The 13,679-nt window shown below is 39.9% G+C and overlaps 1 protein-coding gene across 1 annotated transcript in view; it reads left to right on the plus strand.

Annotated features, from left to right (window-relative positions):
- The window catches only part of FYCO1 (FYVE and coiled-coil domain autophagy adaptor 1), a 2,135,985-nt gene that overhangs the window by 992,544 nt on the left and 1,129,762 nt on the right, over positions 1-13,679 (plus strand). The window contains exon 9 of the mRNA XM_044064867.1: positions 9,647-9,739. Within this exon, the coding sequence (XP_043920802.1) occupies positions 9,647-9,739 (93 nt within the window). The remainder of the gene's footprint in view (positions 1-9,646; positions 9,740-13,679) is intronic.

Genomic DNA, 13,679 nt, shown 5'->3' on the forward strand with positions numbered 1-13,679 from the left:
TATTTAAGCTGGTGAGCTTATCTATAATGCCTGAGTGGGGTATTGTATCAAAGGCTTTTGTGAGGTCCAGGTAGGCTGTGTGGACCACCTTCCCCTCGTCAATGGCCTTGGTGACTGTTTCAAAGAAATTGACCAGGTTTAAGAGGCAGGATCTGCCCTTAACAAAGCCGAACTGGGTAGGATCCAGTGTCTGTAGGTCCCCAATATCTTTTATGAGGTCCATGATGATCCTTTCCATAGCTTTGCAGACCAAGCTAGTCAGGCTTATGGGGCGATAGTTTCCAGGATCTGTTGAGGCACCACCTTTGTGGAGAGGGACCACTGTTGCTGTATGCCACTCTTTGGGTACATATCCTGTGGTAAGGCTGAGACTGAACAGTAGTTTTATGTTTGGGTTTAGCTCTTCTTGGAGTTCATGTAGGACGCAGCCCGGGACACCGTCTGGTCCCATTGATGCTGTGTTTTTTGCTTTGGAGAGGGTGGCTCTTGGCATCTGAGATGTCAGGGGGACAGCACTCTGCTGGGATAGATATTTGCCCTTTTGGTGGGGAGGGGGGAGAGAAGTTTGCGCTGAACCTGTCAGCTAGGATGTTGGCAATGTCTGTGGGTTCAGTGTATTTTTTGTCATTTTGGACTAATTCTGAGCATATCTGGGAATTCCCATCCAAATTCCTAACATAACTAAAGAAAGCCTTGTGATTATCCTTAGTGTCCTGTGCAATTTTTCTCTTGAAGCTGGCCTTAGACAATTTTATGAGTGCCCATAGTTTTTTGCTGACACTGATCAGAGATGCCTTCCCTTTTTGGGATTTTGCTCTATCATGTAGTAACTTCCTCCTTCTATTGTATAGTTTGTTTATGGCTGGGGTCCTCCAAACAGGACGTTTGCCTTTAGAGAATTGAGTCTTGGTTTTATTTGGAATTGCATGATCCATGCATTCCTGTAGGTGTTCATAGAATGCGTTTATAAAGGATTCTGCGGTCTGGGCCGTATTTTCCACAGGCCCGGGGGCTTTGAAGGATTCCACCTCGGTTTTGAGGAGTGTGAAATTTGCTTTAGAGAAGTTTTTCACTGTGGTTTTCTGGGCAGGGGGTGGGGTCGGGATGTGAATATCCAGTGAGATTAGTTTATGGTCTGATCTTACCAGTGAGGGATACCCTTCTGGTCTGGAACATAGAGTCCCCATGTTGGTGATGATCAGGTCCAGTATGTTTTCCCCTCTTGTGGGAGTGGTAACAAGTTGTTCCATAGCCTTTGAGTTTATAAATTCTAGGAACCTTTGAGCTAGGGTATTGGAGCTAGAGTAATGCTCCCAGTCTATGTTTGGGTAGTTGAAGTCGCCCAATATAATGTTGTTTGGAGAGACCTTCATATTTTCCAGTGTTCTCAGGAAAGCTGAGTGGGGTTCCTGGGTTTGGGAGGGTGGTCTGTAGCAGGCTATAAACTGGAAAACAGTTTTACCCACTGTTAGTTGCACATGGATAGTCTCTGATGCTTCGTGCTATGCCACCAACCTGGAGTTGTGGGCATCTTTGACGAATATTGATACCCCCCCCTCCTTTTCTGGTTCGGTCCAAGTTTTGGGGCCGAAAAGCATGGTATGAGGTATAACCTGGTAGTGCTGGGGTGCTCTCGGGAGCCTTGAACCAGGTTTCTGTTACTGCACATATATCGATGTTCTCCATGCTAAGGAGAGCTTCAAGTAGACTTCTGGTGTTGAGTAGCATTACTCTTAGTTTCTTATCCCTTGTGATACCTATGGAGGTGGGTTTGTCTTTTGAGCCTTGCCTAAAAAAGGCACTATGGGGGTAGCAAGAGCCTTTGCCAATATCCGAAAGCCCAGGGGTGACAGGTGCAAGCCGTCCCTAGTGAAGCATCGTGGCTTGTCGAGCAAGTCATCCCAGGCTGACAGGCATTGGATCCCCTTTGAATGACACCAATACTTAAGCCAATTGTTGAAATTAATCATCTTGTCTTCATATTGTGGCATCATTCTTGGTGGGGGTAAGATGCTACTCAAGGTCAGGGTCATACCGGCCTGGGCTACATGCTCAGAGAGCTCCTCTATGTCTCTTTTCATGTAGTCCAGGGAGGTACATCTCAGGTCATTCACACCAGCATGGACAATGACTGAGTCATATTTGTACTTGCCTTGGAGTGACTGAGTGCTTGTGTTATGTGGCGGATCCTAGCACCCGATAGGCAGCTCACCGTGACCTTCTCCTTGTTCAGCCTGGTGAGCGGGACGTCAGTGTGCCTGACGATAGAATCACCTATTACAAGTGTATCAGGTGTGTTGTTTAGCCTTAAGAGCTGTGACTATTCGGCACACTGGCTTTGTGAGCTATGTGTTGCACATGTTTTGTTTTGGGGTAGCGGTTGCTTGGGTGTCTGCTTTGGAGGTCTCTGCTGCTTAGGCAGATTTTTATTTAGAGCCTCTGAGTATGTTTTCGTGTGTTTACGTGTTTGGTTTGCTGTCGTGGTAGGTCTCTGTGAGACTGGAATTGTAGTGAGTGTGGTTTCCTTCTCCTCCTGACTGGTTACGCCAGTACTGAGTTGAGAAAGCTTAGCCTCCAGTTTGGCTATATGGTTGCATCTCTCACATGTGTTGGAATTTGTTGGGAGGAGGAGAGGGTTGTCTGTGTGCATGAGGCAGTTGTAACATTGCCTCAGGATTCCCAGATTCACCAGCTGGACCAGAGAGGAGATTGACAACTGACCTTTGGATATGCTAGAATAGTATTGGGAATTCCTTTATAATTGAAAAAAGGGCCAATGGGGAACAAGGTACTCAAGGGGAGTTTGTGAGGGTGTAGTGCTTTTAATTTTTTAGTGCTGACTTATGTAATTGCTTTAGTGAGAAAGTGCCAGGTAACTTAAATTTAAAAACGACAAACAGTAACTTTCTTTCAAGTGAAACAAGGAAATAAGTACAGTAAGCAATGCAGATATCACTACGGATCCACAGAAGCACTGAAAAGCCACGTTTTAGGTGGAATTAGCATTTCAGGGAAATAACATGCAAACAAGCATGCAAACAAAGCTACATTCAGCAGGCCTGGCTCTATTCTATGCCACAGCAAACAAGGTGTACCAGTTTCAGTAAGAAGCCGTTTAAATATGCAGGCACTATAAGTGTTTAACCAGAAATTCCCAGCTCAGAAGGGCAGAGTCCAGCTTCTCCTCCCACAAGAGTGCAGACCTCGACTTTCTTAATGTAAAATAACTGGCCTGAAGCCCAAGTGCTTAAACCAGAATTAATACACTTTTAGAATAACAAACACTGAGCCCTCAATCAGCAGTTCCCAACTTAGAAGGATGTAAGCTACCTGTCATACCACTACAGTGCACTACTGTTCAATGGACTTTGTAAACCAACATGTACGTAGTCCACTATCTTGGACCGCTAATATTAACCTTTTGTCTTTTGGTTTAAATTCACCCTTCCTTAACTTTTCCTGTGTTCGATCCCGATCGACATGAAATTGTTCCAAGAGTTTTCTTTACATGCAACTGTATTTATGCATTTTCCACATTTCTTGCCTTCTTATCTGATCCTTCACCTTATATTCAATTGCTGCCTGATTTTTATCTACTTTGGTTTGATTTCCATTCCCACTTTACACCAATATGCTTCTGATAAACTAAGCAGGGAAGTAATCTTAGACTTATTATCCCCATGTTTCAAAACTTTCACTATGTTTGGGTTTTGTGAGGTCAGCAGATATGTATGCAGTCCCACTATTGCAGATCCATACAAGTAATCAGTTTTGAGCCCCATACCTCCTTCAGAATGGGGAATTTATAGTCTTGGTTTATACACCGATTTTTATAAATCATTTGATGAGTATGAAGCATCCTTCTTGTTTTCCTGTCCAACACCTTTTGAGGCCAGTCATAGATTCCAGAACTGTAAGTTAGGACAGGAAGAGCAAATTGGTTTATAGCTTAGATTTTGTTCGTAGATGTCAATGCTGTTTACAGTACTAATTTTAGTCTTATAAAATATTCCTTACAAAGTTTTATTCTCATTTGTTCATGTTTTTTTGTTGATCCTTCATCAGTTCCCAAATATTTTTGCAGTCACTCCCTCTTGATCAAATCCTTTTATATCACATTCTTGTCCCAAACTGATGTTTTCTTGATACTGCAACTTTCCTACTTTAAAGGTTGCTTTTGCACATTTATCAGGACCAAATGACATTCTTACTTCATCTGAAAAAGTTTTGACCACTTGCAGTTGTACTTCCAGCTCCTCATCTGAAGAACTATACAGTTTTAAATCTTCCACAAAAAGATGATTAGAAGTCTTTACACTTAGTTGTTTTCTGGGAGCCACATTGTAGCCCTGACTGTTAACTAGGCAGCTTAATGGGTTAAGGGCAAGACAAGAGCAACGGTGAGAGAAAGTCACCCTAGAATATCCCCCTTTGAATTTTTATCCTGGGAATAATAATTTGTCCCTTATTGTGGCTTTGCTGCAAAGTGGTTTGCCACTCTTTCATGGTTGCTGTAACATAATCAATCAGTGTAGAGTGTATCTTATACATTTTAAGCACTCTGTTATCCATGAATGTGAGATACTGTCATATGCTCTTTTGTAGTCTATCCATGCCATAACTAGATTATGCTGATATTTTTAGTTTATTATTTGCGGTGGTGCATGATAGATACTGTGCATTGCTTTTATCACATCTGTGTTTCTGAGCATTTTTGTTGATTTGTTCCCTTCTTTATACTCTTCTAACAGTGACACCTCTTGTCTTAATTGCTTTATAGTTTTCTCTATGCGATCCTTCCATGATGAACTTGATTTCTCCTCTTTCTTTCCCTTACTGCCCTGTGTTTTTGGGGTAAGACTTTATCTATTATTAATTTAACCTTTCAAAAATCCCTAGATTTTTTTCTTTATATTTTCGCACTTCGTCAGTCGCTTCTTTTTCAAAATGGCCCAAGGTTTTGATCTGTATAATGTTTTTCATAAATCTTTTACATTAATGAACACAGTTTTTTTATTTGAAGCTTTTGACAGTTTTTCTTGAGCAAATATTTTTCTTTCTTCTAATTTCTCTCTTAATCTTTTTGTATATCTTCTGTCTGGAAATTCTGGGCTTCTTACTTAGTAGTAACAGTATATAATTTCTTTATTGTCCTCAATAGTCCACTCTATTATCTTTATGGTTGTTTTTGGCTTATCAGTTTTTGTGACTTTTGTGGACTGCTATTTCCATCTGCAACAGGGAGGCCATCCTCCCCCTGGGCCTGGCCTAGTCCTATTGCAGGAAGGTTTCCATGTCTTGAGGATTCTGCAGTGTCATTTTTTCCAGTCCTGACACCGTTGTGCCTACCAGGATTGGGCATTTTGTATCCTGGGTCTTGTGCAGCCAGTTCTCTTTTTTATTTTTTTAACCTACTTCTGTCCACATATCGTCCACCATACCTCATCCTTCCTACTAAGTACATTTTGACTTCCACTCCTTCATAATTATTTTCCCTCCTTATATACCTGCCTCTGTCTCTAATGTTCTGTTCCATTCCTTTCTATTTCCTATTCGTTTAGCCTTCCTTAACCCTACCTTCTTTAATTCCCTTAGTTCTAGTCTTTCTCCTTCCACTCTTATTAACACTTTGTGTTATTTTAACCTCATCCAGCCTTTCTAATATTATCAATGTCTTGATGTCTGCATGGATCAGTGATGTTGGCTCATAGGTACCGATTCCCCTCCCCTCTGGCTTTTGGAATCAGCAATATTCTCACCTTCCTCAAAGTTCTTGAGGCCATTTCTGTATGTACTATTCTTCTGTAAACTTTGCTGAATATTTTCCAAGCCTTTCCCCTCCCCATTTGTAGAATTTCAAGTGAAGCCCGTCTGGATACCCCTATCCTTTGTTCTTTCATTCTCATTCTTTTTTATCCCCATATTCCTGTCTGTTGAATAGCATTTGATAACATTTTTTAAACACTTCCTTTACCTTTCTGTCATGCTGCTTTGTGTGTTCATTCTCATCTCTGACCCTGGCTTACGTCTCCCTTACCTCTCTTCGTTTTTTTATCTTCCAACTATTTGTTTGCCGACCAGTTCCCCTGTCGACCCTAAATTCCTTGTAGTGCTATGCATGTGCCTACACTGCAGTCATAATGTTCCCCTCTAATTCTCCATTGATCATCATTTATTTCTTACAGGGTTCCTTTCCTCTTGTCTGTCTGTATTTCTGTCTCTCTCTATACCCGCCAATGTTTCATCTAGTGCATCAGTTTCATTCCTTTTTCTGTTCTTTCTTTGCCCTTCATTCTCATTGTTTTGCACCTGATTGTAGATATGATGCCATTCCACCAGATTTTTACCATCATACTCCTCTGTAGATTCTGCCCCATTTTCTAGTGGTATCCCTTTCCCCAGATAGTCAGAGAGTATGATGGCAAAGTTTAATGTGATTTATGAGCTGTTAGAGCTTGTACTTGTGCATATTTTTTTTTTCATTTTCTGAAACGTGTATTTTAACCAGGCTAGTGGGATAGCTATGAGGGCTGACATATTTTATTTTTATTTATTTATCATTTGTTTACTGAGAAAGTCCGACTTGGAATGAAGACAATTTTCAGCAGAGGCCTGGGGAGAAAAGCTCCAGACGTATGTCTTTGTAACATGGGAGGAAACCGGAATACCCGGAGAAAACCTACAGGAACACAGGGAGGCTATGCAGACTCCGCACAGAAGGCACTCCACCTGAGAATCAAACTGGAGAGCCTCTTGCTGTGAGGCGACAATGCTACTGCTGCACCACTGCGTTGTCAGTCGTTTTTGTGAATTTGGACCTGGGGTATTGAGAATATGTTTTTTTTTTCTTTTATAGAGGCCTTATAGACAGTCTGTTTTTGTCTTGATTAAGCAAACCAGGATTTTACAGAATTTCTTCAGGCTATGAATTCTAGAACAAACTTTTTAAAATTTCAAGAGTAAAGGGTCTAATAATAGCATCATTGTTTGTTCATCAAAATGTCATTAAATGAAAATAGAAAGTTTCATTTGCAGGTTTACAGGAAACCTACATTTTAAAACATGTATTTAATTTAAGCTTTTACTGTGGTCACATTAAACACAATGTCATTTAAGAGTCATTTTGTGAGAATTTCCAGGATAACCTCCAACAACACTGACTTTAGAATGAATGTACCATACTTAAAATAATGTTTTAAATAGAAGTAATAGTAAGAGAATAAATGTACAATTTAGGAAGTCTAGTTTTACACCTACTGTCAATGACTGTGGCTTAAATTTTAAACAGGACCAAAGAGATAGTCTTGATTTTAGTAATGCTTCTGGGATTCCTTATACACTGATGCTTTTGATATCAAGCAAATTATTTATTTATTGGAAGTAGTGAGTGTTAAACTTAGGTTTATGTACAGAAAGGGAGTTCATTTAAAATTCTTTTAAGAGGATTAAGTTCAAGACGATAGTTGGTTCAGTTGCACCAAGGGTATGTGTAAATGTGGCACTTGTCTCCATTGCAGATTAATTTTAAGGGTCTATTGTGTTCCTTCCCATGGTTAGCACATACTATTGTCTTTAGTTGCTGGCACATCTGCATGTGCACTGGCTGTGCTAGTTTTTATATAGGTAGGGCCCTGATAGACTGTTATGGTTTGTATATCAGCTTCATTATGCCACTAAAATTTGAGATGAAAAGAGTACATTGCTTTGCCTTACCAACATTTGCAACACTTTGGTGGAGATCACAAGAGTAAATTAGGGAAGCATAAACTACAGTGGCAGTTAAGATTTCTATAGCTTAAATGGTCATATCAATATTAAATTTGTTTAAAGTTAAAAACTCTTCTTGATTTTGGTCCCTTTTTTTTCTAACAGATCAGTTTTCTTTTACATATATGCCGTTTTACATTTATATTCATGTTTTTATAATACACACACACATACACGCATATATATATATATATATATATATATATATATATATATATATATATATATATACCGCCGCAGTGGTAGTATTGTCACCTCACAACAAGATGTTCTCTGGTTTGATTCTAGGCTGGAGTGTGGAATCTGCATGTCCTCCTTGCGTTCATGTGGGTTTTCTCCGGGTACTCCGGTTTCCTCCCATCTTACAAAGACATGTGTCTGGAGTATTTCTCCCCCGACCTCCTCTGAAAATTGGTTTTGTTCCAAGTTGGACGTTCCCAGTAAACAAATGTTAAAATAAAAAAAAAAAATGTGTAGATATATATATATGTGTGTGTGTATGTATGTATATATACCAGGCTGTGCCTAAAAATGGTTTATGGTGGTAAGTGTACCATCCTCAGTAAACAAACTAAGTATACATTTTTACATTGTTTTGACTGCTTTATTGTTTCATTATGTGAAGTATACTTGAATTATTATTTATCTCTGGGGTTCATCTAGTTTCTTATTTAAGTTTGAAATTTTCTTAGTTGTTCTGAAGAAGTATCTTGATTAATTAGAGATAAGTGTGCCTAACAGTAGTGTTCAGCAATGCTCCCAGTTTGGTTAAGTTTTTGTTTTTTGTTGCTGAAGTTTTTCAGTCATGGTCTTTTTGTGTTCATTTGAATTGTATGTGTTTATACTTATTCCTATATACAAAGTGTGCGGAACTTCACATGAATAGGTAGCTAGGCAACACTTTATAGTAATTAAATTCATAGCAAGGTCTTAATTGTCAGTAGATGTATAAAAAGATGTTTCCAAAAACACAAAAACTAAGAAGTTAGTTCTCTCTAAAGGAAAACCCAGAAGCATGACATGAGATCCCTGTCAGATGTGCCTGTGGCTTATGCCCATGGGTGTACCTATTTCTTTCAGCTTGGAGAGGCCTGAAGCGTACTTTCGCTGTCTTAAATAATGTTCCACTGAGGTGCAGTGTGTACTGCCTTTGCTATTGAGAAGCAACTGAAATCCTGTTTTATTTTCAGGCTGCATAACAAAGTGGTCTGTTATTTTTGGTTTGTGGATTACTAAGTAAACCTGTATTTTTACATGTGCCCAGCCTCCAGAGACTTCTCACGTGTTCTTCTCTGTAACCTTATTTTTCCAGGTGTCTTAATGAGACATTACTTCACCAATTAATTAGCACTGCAGATGACCTAACCTGATCTGACTTTTCCAGCCTCCTGCAGTCTTCAAATTCTTATTATGTTTCATTTTTGCCCTAACTCATTTTAAATGTCTACATTGTACTGGTTAAGTTCAGGATGGTGCCATCTTGCTATGACTGAAATTGTTAGTGTACTCAGTTTAAGGTATACATATTATGTGCCAAAATGTGCTAAGCTTTTTCACTTAGAACCGATTAATTTTCTGTTTTCCTTTTCTTACAAAGTGATTGTGTTAAATACATTTGTGTTGTCCTTTTGAAGTTCTGTGCTTTCTGTCTCTTCTGAAAAAGGGCCCTCAGCTCAGTGGGATTCTACCAGGTTAAGAAATGTTTAATAAAAAATAAATAGTTTTGTGTTGTAGTAGTTTGTTCCAGCTGGGGAGGAGAGTATGGACTTGGAGAAAGTATGCATGCTAAGTACTTTTAAAATGCCACTGTTGAGTATTTCACTTTTAAAGAATGATTTATTGCTTTACACTCATGCCGTTTCTTAAATGGTTGCTGTAGAATACAAATGAAGAACTGGGGAATGTGAAGAGTCAGCTGCAAGCACAGAATGGTCAAGTGGCTGCTTTGCAGCAGCAAGTTGCAGAGTTACAAGTAAGTCTGTTCAGTAATTGTTAACATAAAAAGTCGTTGTAAACGTGCACCTTGAGGGATATATATATATATATATATATATATATATATATATATATATATGTATATAAGTAAGTGTGTGTGTGTGTGTGTATATATATATATATATATATATATATATGTGTGTGTGTGTGTGTTATCTTGCAGAAGCTTGAATTTAACATACAAGACTTTGGGCAAATTATTTAGCTTGACACATTCATAATTTGTGTAATTTTTAATGCCTCATTACAACTTGTTATACTTGCAATTTCATTTTATTTTTATGTATTAAAACTTAAATTCTTATTTTGCACATACCCAGTTTATTTAATCTTTTAAAGGCTGTATCAAGATTTCAGCACTTTTTTACTTGTTTACAGTTATGTGTATGTATAAGCTGTTATATGCTCATTTTGTAGAAGAAAATTGTAGAACAAGTAGTGATCCACTGCAAAAGTATATTTGTCTTGACATATCTGATTAGTTGCCCACAGTCCTCTTTGGGATTGTTAGGACAGCTCTAACCTGTAAGAAGAGCTCAACAGAGAAAAACGTTAAATGGAACTACATTGTGGGAAATAGTAACCAGGAAAAGGAAGCAGCAGCTCAGATGTTTTATTTTTGTGGTACTGTTGTATTACCGAACAGTTCCCAGCCTTGGTAACAGTGCAGACATTTACTAGTAATAGGCATCTGCTACTTATATGAGAGCCTTAGAACACAAGCACCACCTTACTACAAATTGAACCTATAATTTTAAAGACATTTTAGAGATTTTCCATAGTAGCACATAATTTCTTAGTAGAAGAGAACCGGTCTTTATCTATAGCCTGTTGTTAAACTTGTTTTTCACAAATCGTAACTGATCATTACAGCACAAGTGGTATTTTTGTTACTTTTAATTATGTATAACATTCTCTAGTGCTTTTATACTTGATGAAACTCCATGGGATACGTTTTTGCCAGTTTAGTGCAGTTCTTTAGGCTTCATTAGTCCCCGCTGGGTTTCTTTTATCAGATTAGTACATACTAAATTAGAGTTTCATCATGTTTAAAAGTACAAAAGAATGCTGTACATCAATGAATAATTCTACCCACATATTGTAATTACCAGTTGCAATCAATGTGTAGTGCATGGAGTGTAGTGATTATGGTCCAATATCTAGAAAAATACAAATCAGTCGAAAACTGATCCTAATGAATGTTAAGTACCCCCTACTTGATAGGGGTGGGTCTTATAGGCAGTCAGTGCTGTCAGTACTAACCAACAAACAGCAGAATGAAAAGCAGATTTGTTTCTGTCGGCTGTCTGTGCCAGTAATGTGTCCATGATTTATAAACTTGGAAAGAATAGAGAATAACAGGATTTGCTGGCATTTACTGAAGGATATTAAGCCTGAAACGCAAATGTATGCCATTATTTAGTGAATGCATTCCTCGGTAATTTGTCAGAAGACCACAGATTTTATGGGAAACAGACCATATATATGAGGCAAAAATCAGGACATTCTGTAAAAATCTGGACAGTTGAGAGGCAGAGATGGTCGTTTTGGGCCAATTCCTAGCTCCCTTCAGCCCCCTGCTATAAAACACGCTAAACTGTACTGCTGATCTAACCAGCATATCCTATAACTGAAAAGTTCATCTCTACTTGATTCCCAAGTAGACTATTCTCTATCTGTAAAGCCTAGCACTTACTCCTACAGTACTTGCACCTTGATAAAGCACTCTTATTATAGATAGTACCCCACCAGCCCAAAACCCACTTCCCCCGGAGTCCTTTGAAAGTTCTTTATCTACTACTTCTAGTATGTCGAGGGATCAGTTGCTAGTGTCCTCTCCAGCTCAACTGGTGAACCTGGGAATATTGAGGCAATGTTACAATTGCCTCATGTACACAGACAATCCTCTCCTTCTCCCACAAAACACAAATACATGCGAGAGATGCAACTATACGGCCAAACTGGAGGCTGAGCTCTCTCAACATAGGACTGGCAAGACCAGACAGGAGGAGAAGGCAACCACACACAATACATACCCAGTAACACATGGTACCATCACAACTTCAAATCATACACATACTCACACAAAGACATACTCGGAGGCTCTGGTCAAAATTTACCAAAACAGCAGAGGCCACCAAAGCAGACACCCAAACAACTACCACCTCACGACCCAACACATGCAACACATAGACCACACAGTCAGAGTGTCAAACAGTCACAGCCCTTAAGGCCAAACAAAATGCCAGACACACTTGTCATTGGTGATTCCATAGTCAGACACACTGACGTCCCGCTCACCAGACTGAGTAAGGAGAAGGTCACAGTAAGCTGCCTGTCGGGCTAGAATCCGCCACATAACGCAAGCACTCAGGTCTCTCAACAGCAGGTACAAGTACGACTCAGTCATTGTCCACGCTGGTGTCAACGACCTGAGACGCACCTCCTTGGACTACATGAAAAGGGACGCCGAGGAGCTCTCTGATTATGTAGCCCAGGCAGGTATGACCCTGACCTTGAGCAGTATCCTACCTTCACCTAGAATGATGCCACAATACAGTGATAAGATGATCAGCTTTAATAATTGGCTTAAATTCTGGTGTCATTCAAAGGGGATCCAATGTCTGTCTGCCTGGGATGACATGCTGGACAAGCCACGCTGCTTCAAGGGACGGCTTGCACCTGTCACCCTGGGCTTCCGGATATTGGCAAAGGCTCTTGCCACCCCCATAGTGCCTTTTTAGGCAAGGCTCAAATTCTAAACCTACCACCCTAGAACACCAAAAGGAAAAAACTAAGGGTAATGCTGCTCAATGCCAGAAGTCTCAATCTCAAGATGCACGACTGAGGCCCTTCTCAATATGGAGAACATCGATGTCTGTGCTGTGACAGAAACCTGGTTCAAGGCTCCTGAGAGCACCCCAGCACTAACAGGTTTCACCTCATATCATACGCCCGCCCCAAAATCCGGACAACACCAAGAAAGGAGGGGGTGTCCATATTCATAAAGGACACCCACACCTCAAGGTTGGTGGCAACGCACGATGCATCTGAGACCATCCAGGTGCAATTAACCATAGGCAAGACTGCTCTGCAATTTGTAGCATGTTACAGGCCACCCTCTCAAACTCAGGAACCTCACATGGCCTTCCTGAAAACATTGGAGGGGATAAATGTATCTCCAAACACCATCATACTAGGTGACTTCAACTACCCTAATATAGACTGGGAACACTACTCAAGCCCGAACACTCTAACCCAAAGATTCCTGGAGTTCATAAACTCAAATGCCATGGAACAACTAGTCACCATCCCCACAAGAGGTGAAGACATACTTGATCTCATCATCACGAACATGGGATCAAAATGTTCAACACCGGAAGTATACCCCTCACTGGTGAGATCAGATCATAAACTAATCTCGCTAGAGGTCCTCATTCCGCCCCCACCTGAAACTAAAAAGACCACAGTGAAAAACTTCTCAAAAGCCGATTTCACACTTCTAAAAACTAGTGTGGTCTCCTTTAAGGCCCCTGAGCCAGTGGTAAACATTACTCAAACCGCTGAATCACTTACAAATGCCTTCTACCAGCACCTACAGGACTGCATGGATCAGGCAATCCCAAACAAAACTAAGACTCTCTGTACCAAAGGCAAGCGTCCAGTCTGGTGGACCTCAGCCATAAACAAGCTCTACAACAAAAGGAGGAAGCTACTACAAGATAGAGCAAAATCCTTGAAAGGTAAGACACCTTTGATCATTATAAGTAAAAACTAAGAGCTCTCATAAAATCATCCAAGGCAAATTTTGAGAGAAAAATCGCCAAGGACTCTAAAGACAATCATAAGGCCTTCTTTAGCTATGTTAGAAACCTAGGAGGAAACTCCCAGATATGCTCAGAATTAGTTCAAAATGA

This window comes from Protopterus annectens, chromosome 3.part0, assembly GCF_019279795.1.
Source record: "Protopterus annectens isolate FY-2018-M chromosome 3.part0, PAN1.0, whole genome shotgun sequence".
NCBI lineage: Eukaryota > Metazoa > Chordata > Ceratodontiformes > Protopteridae > Protopterus > Protopterus annectens.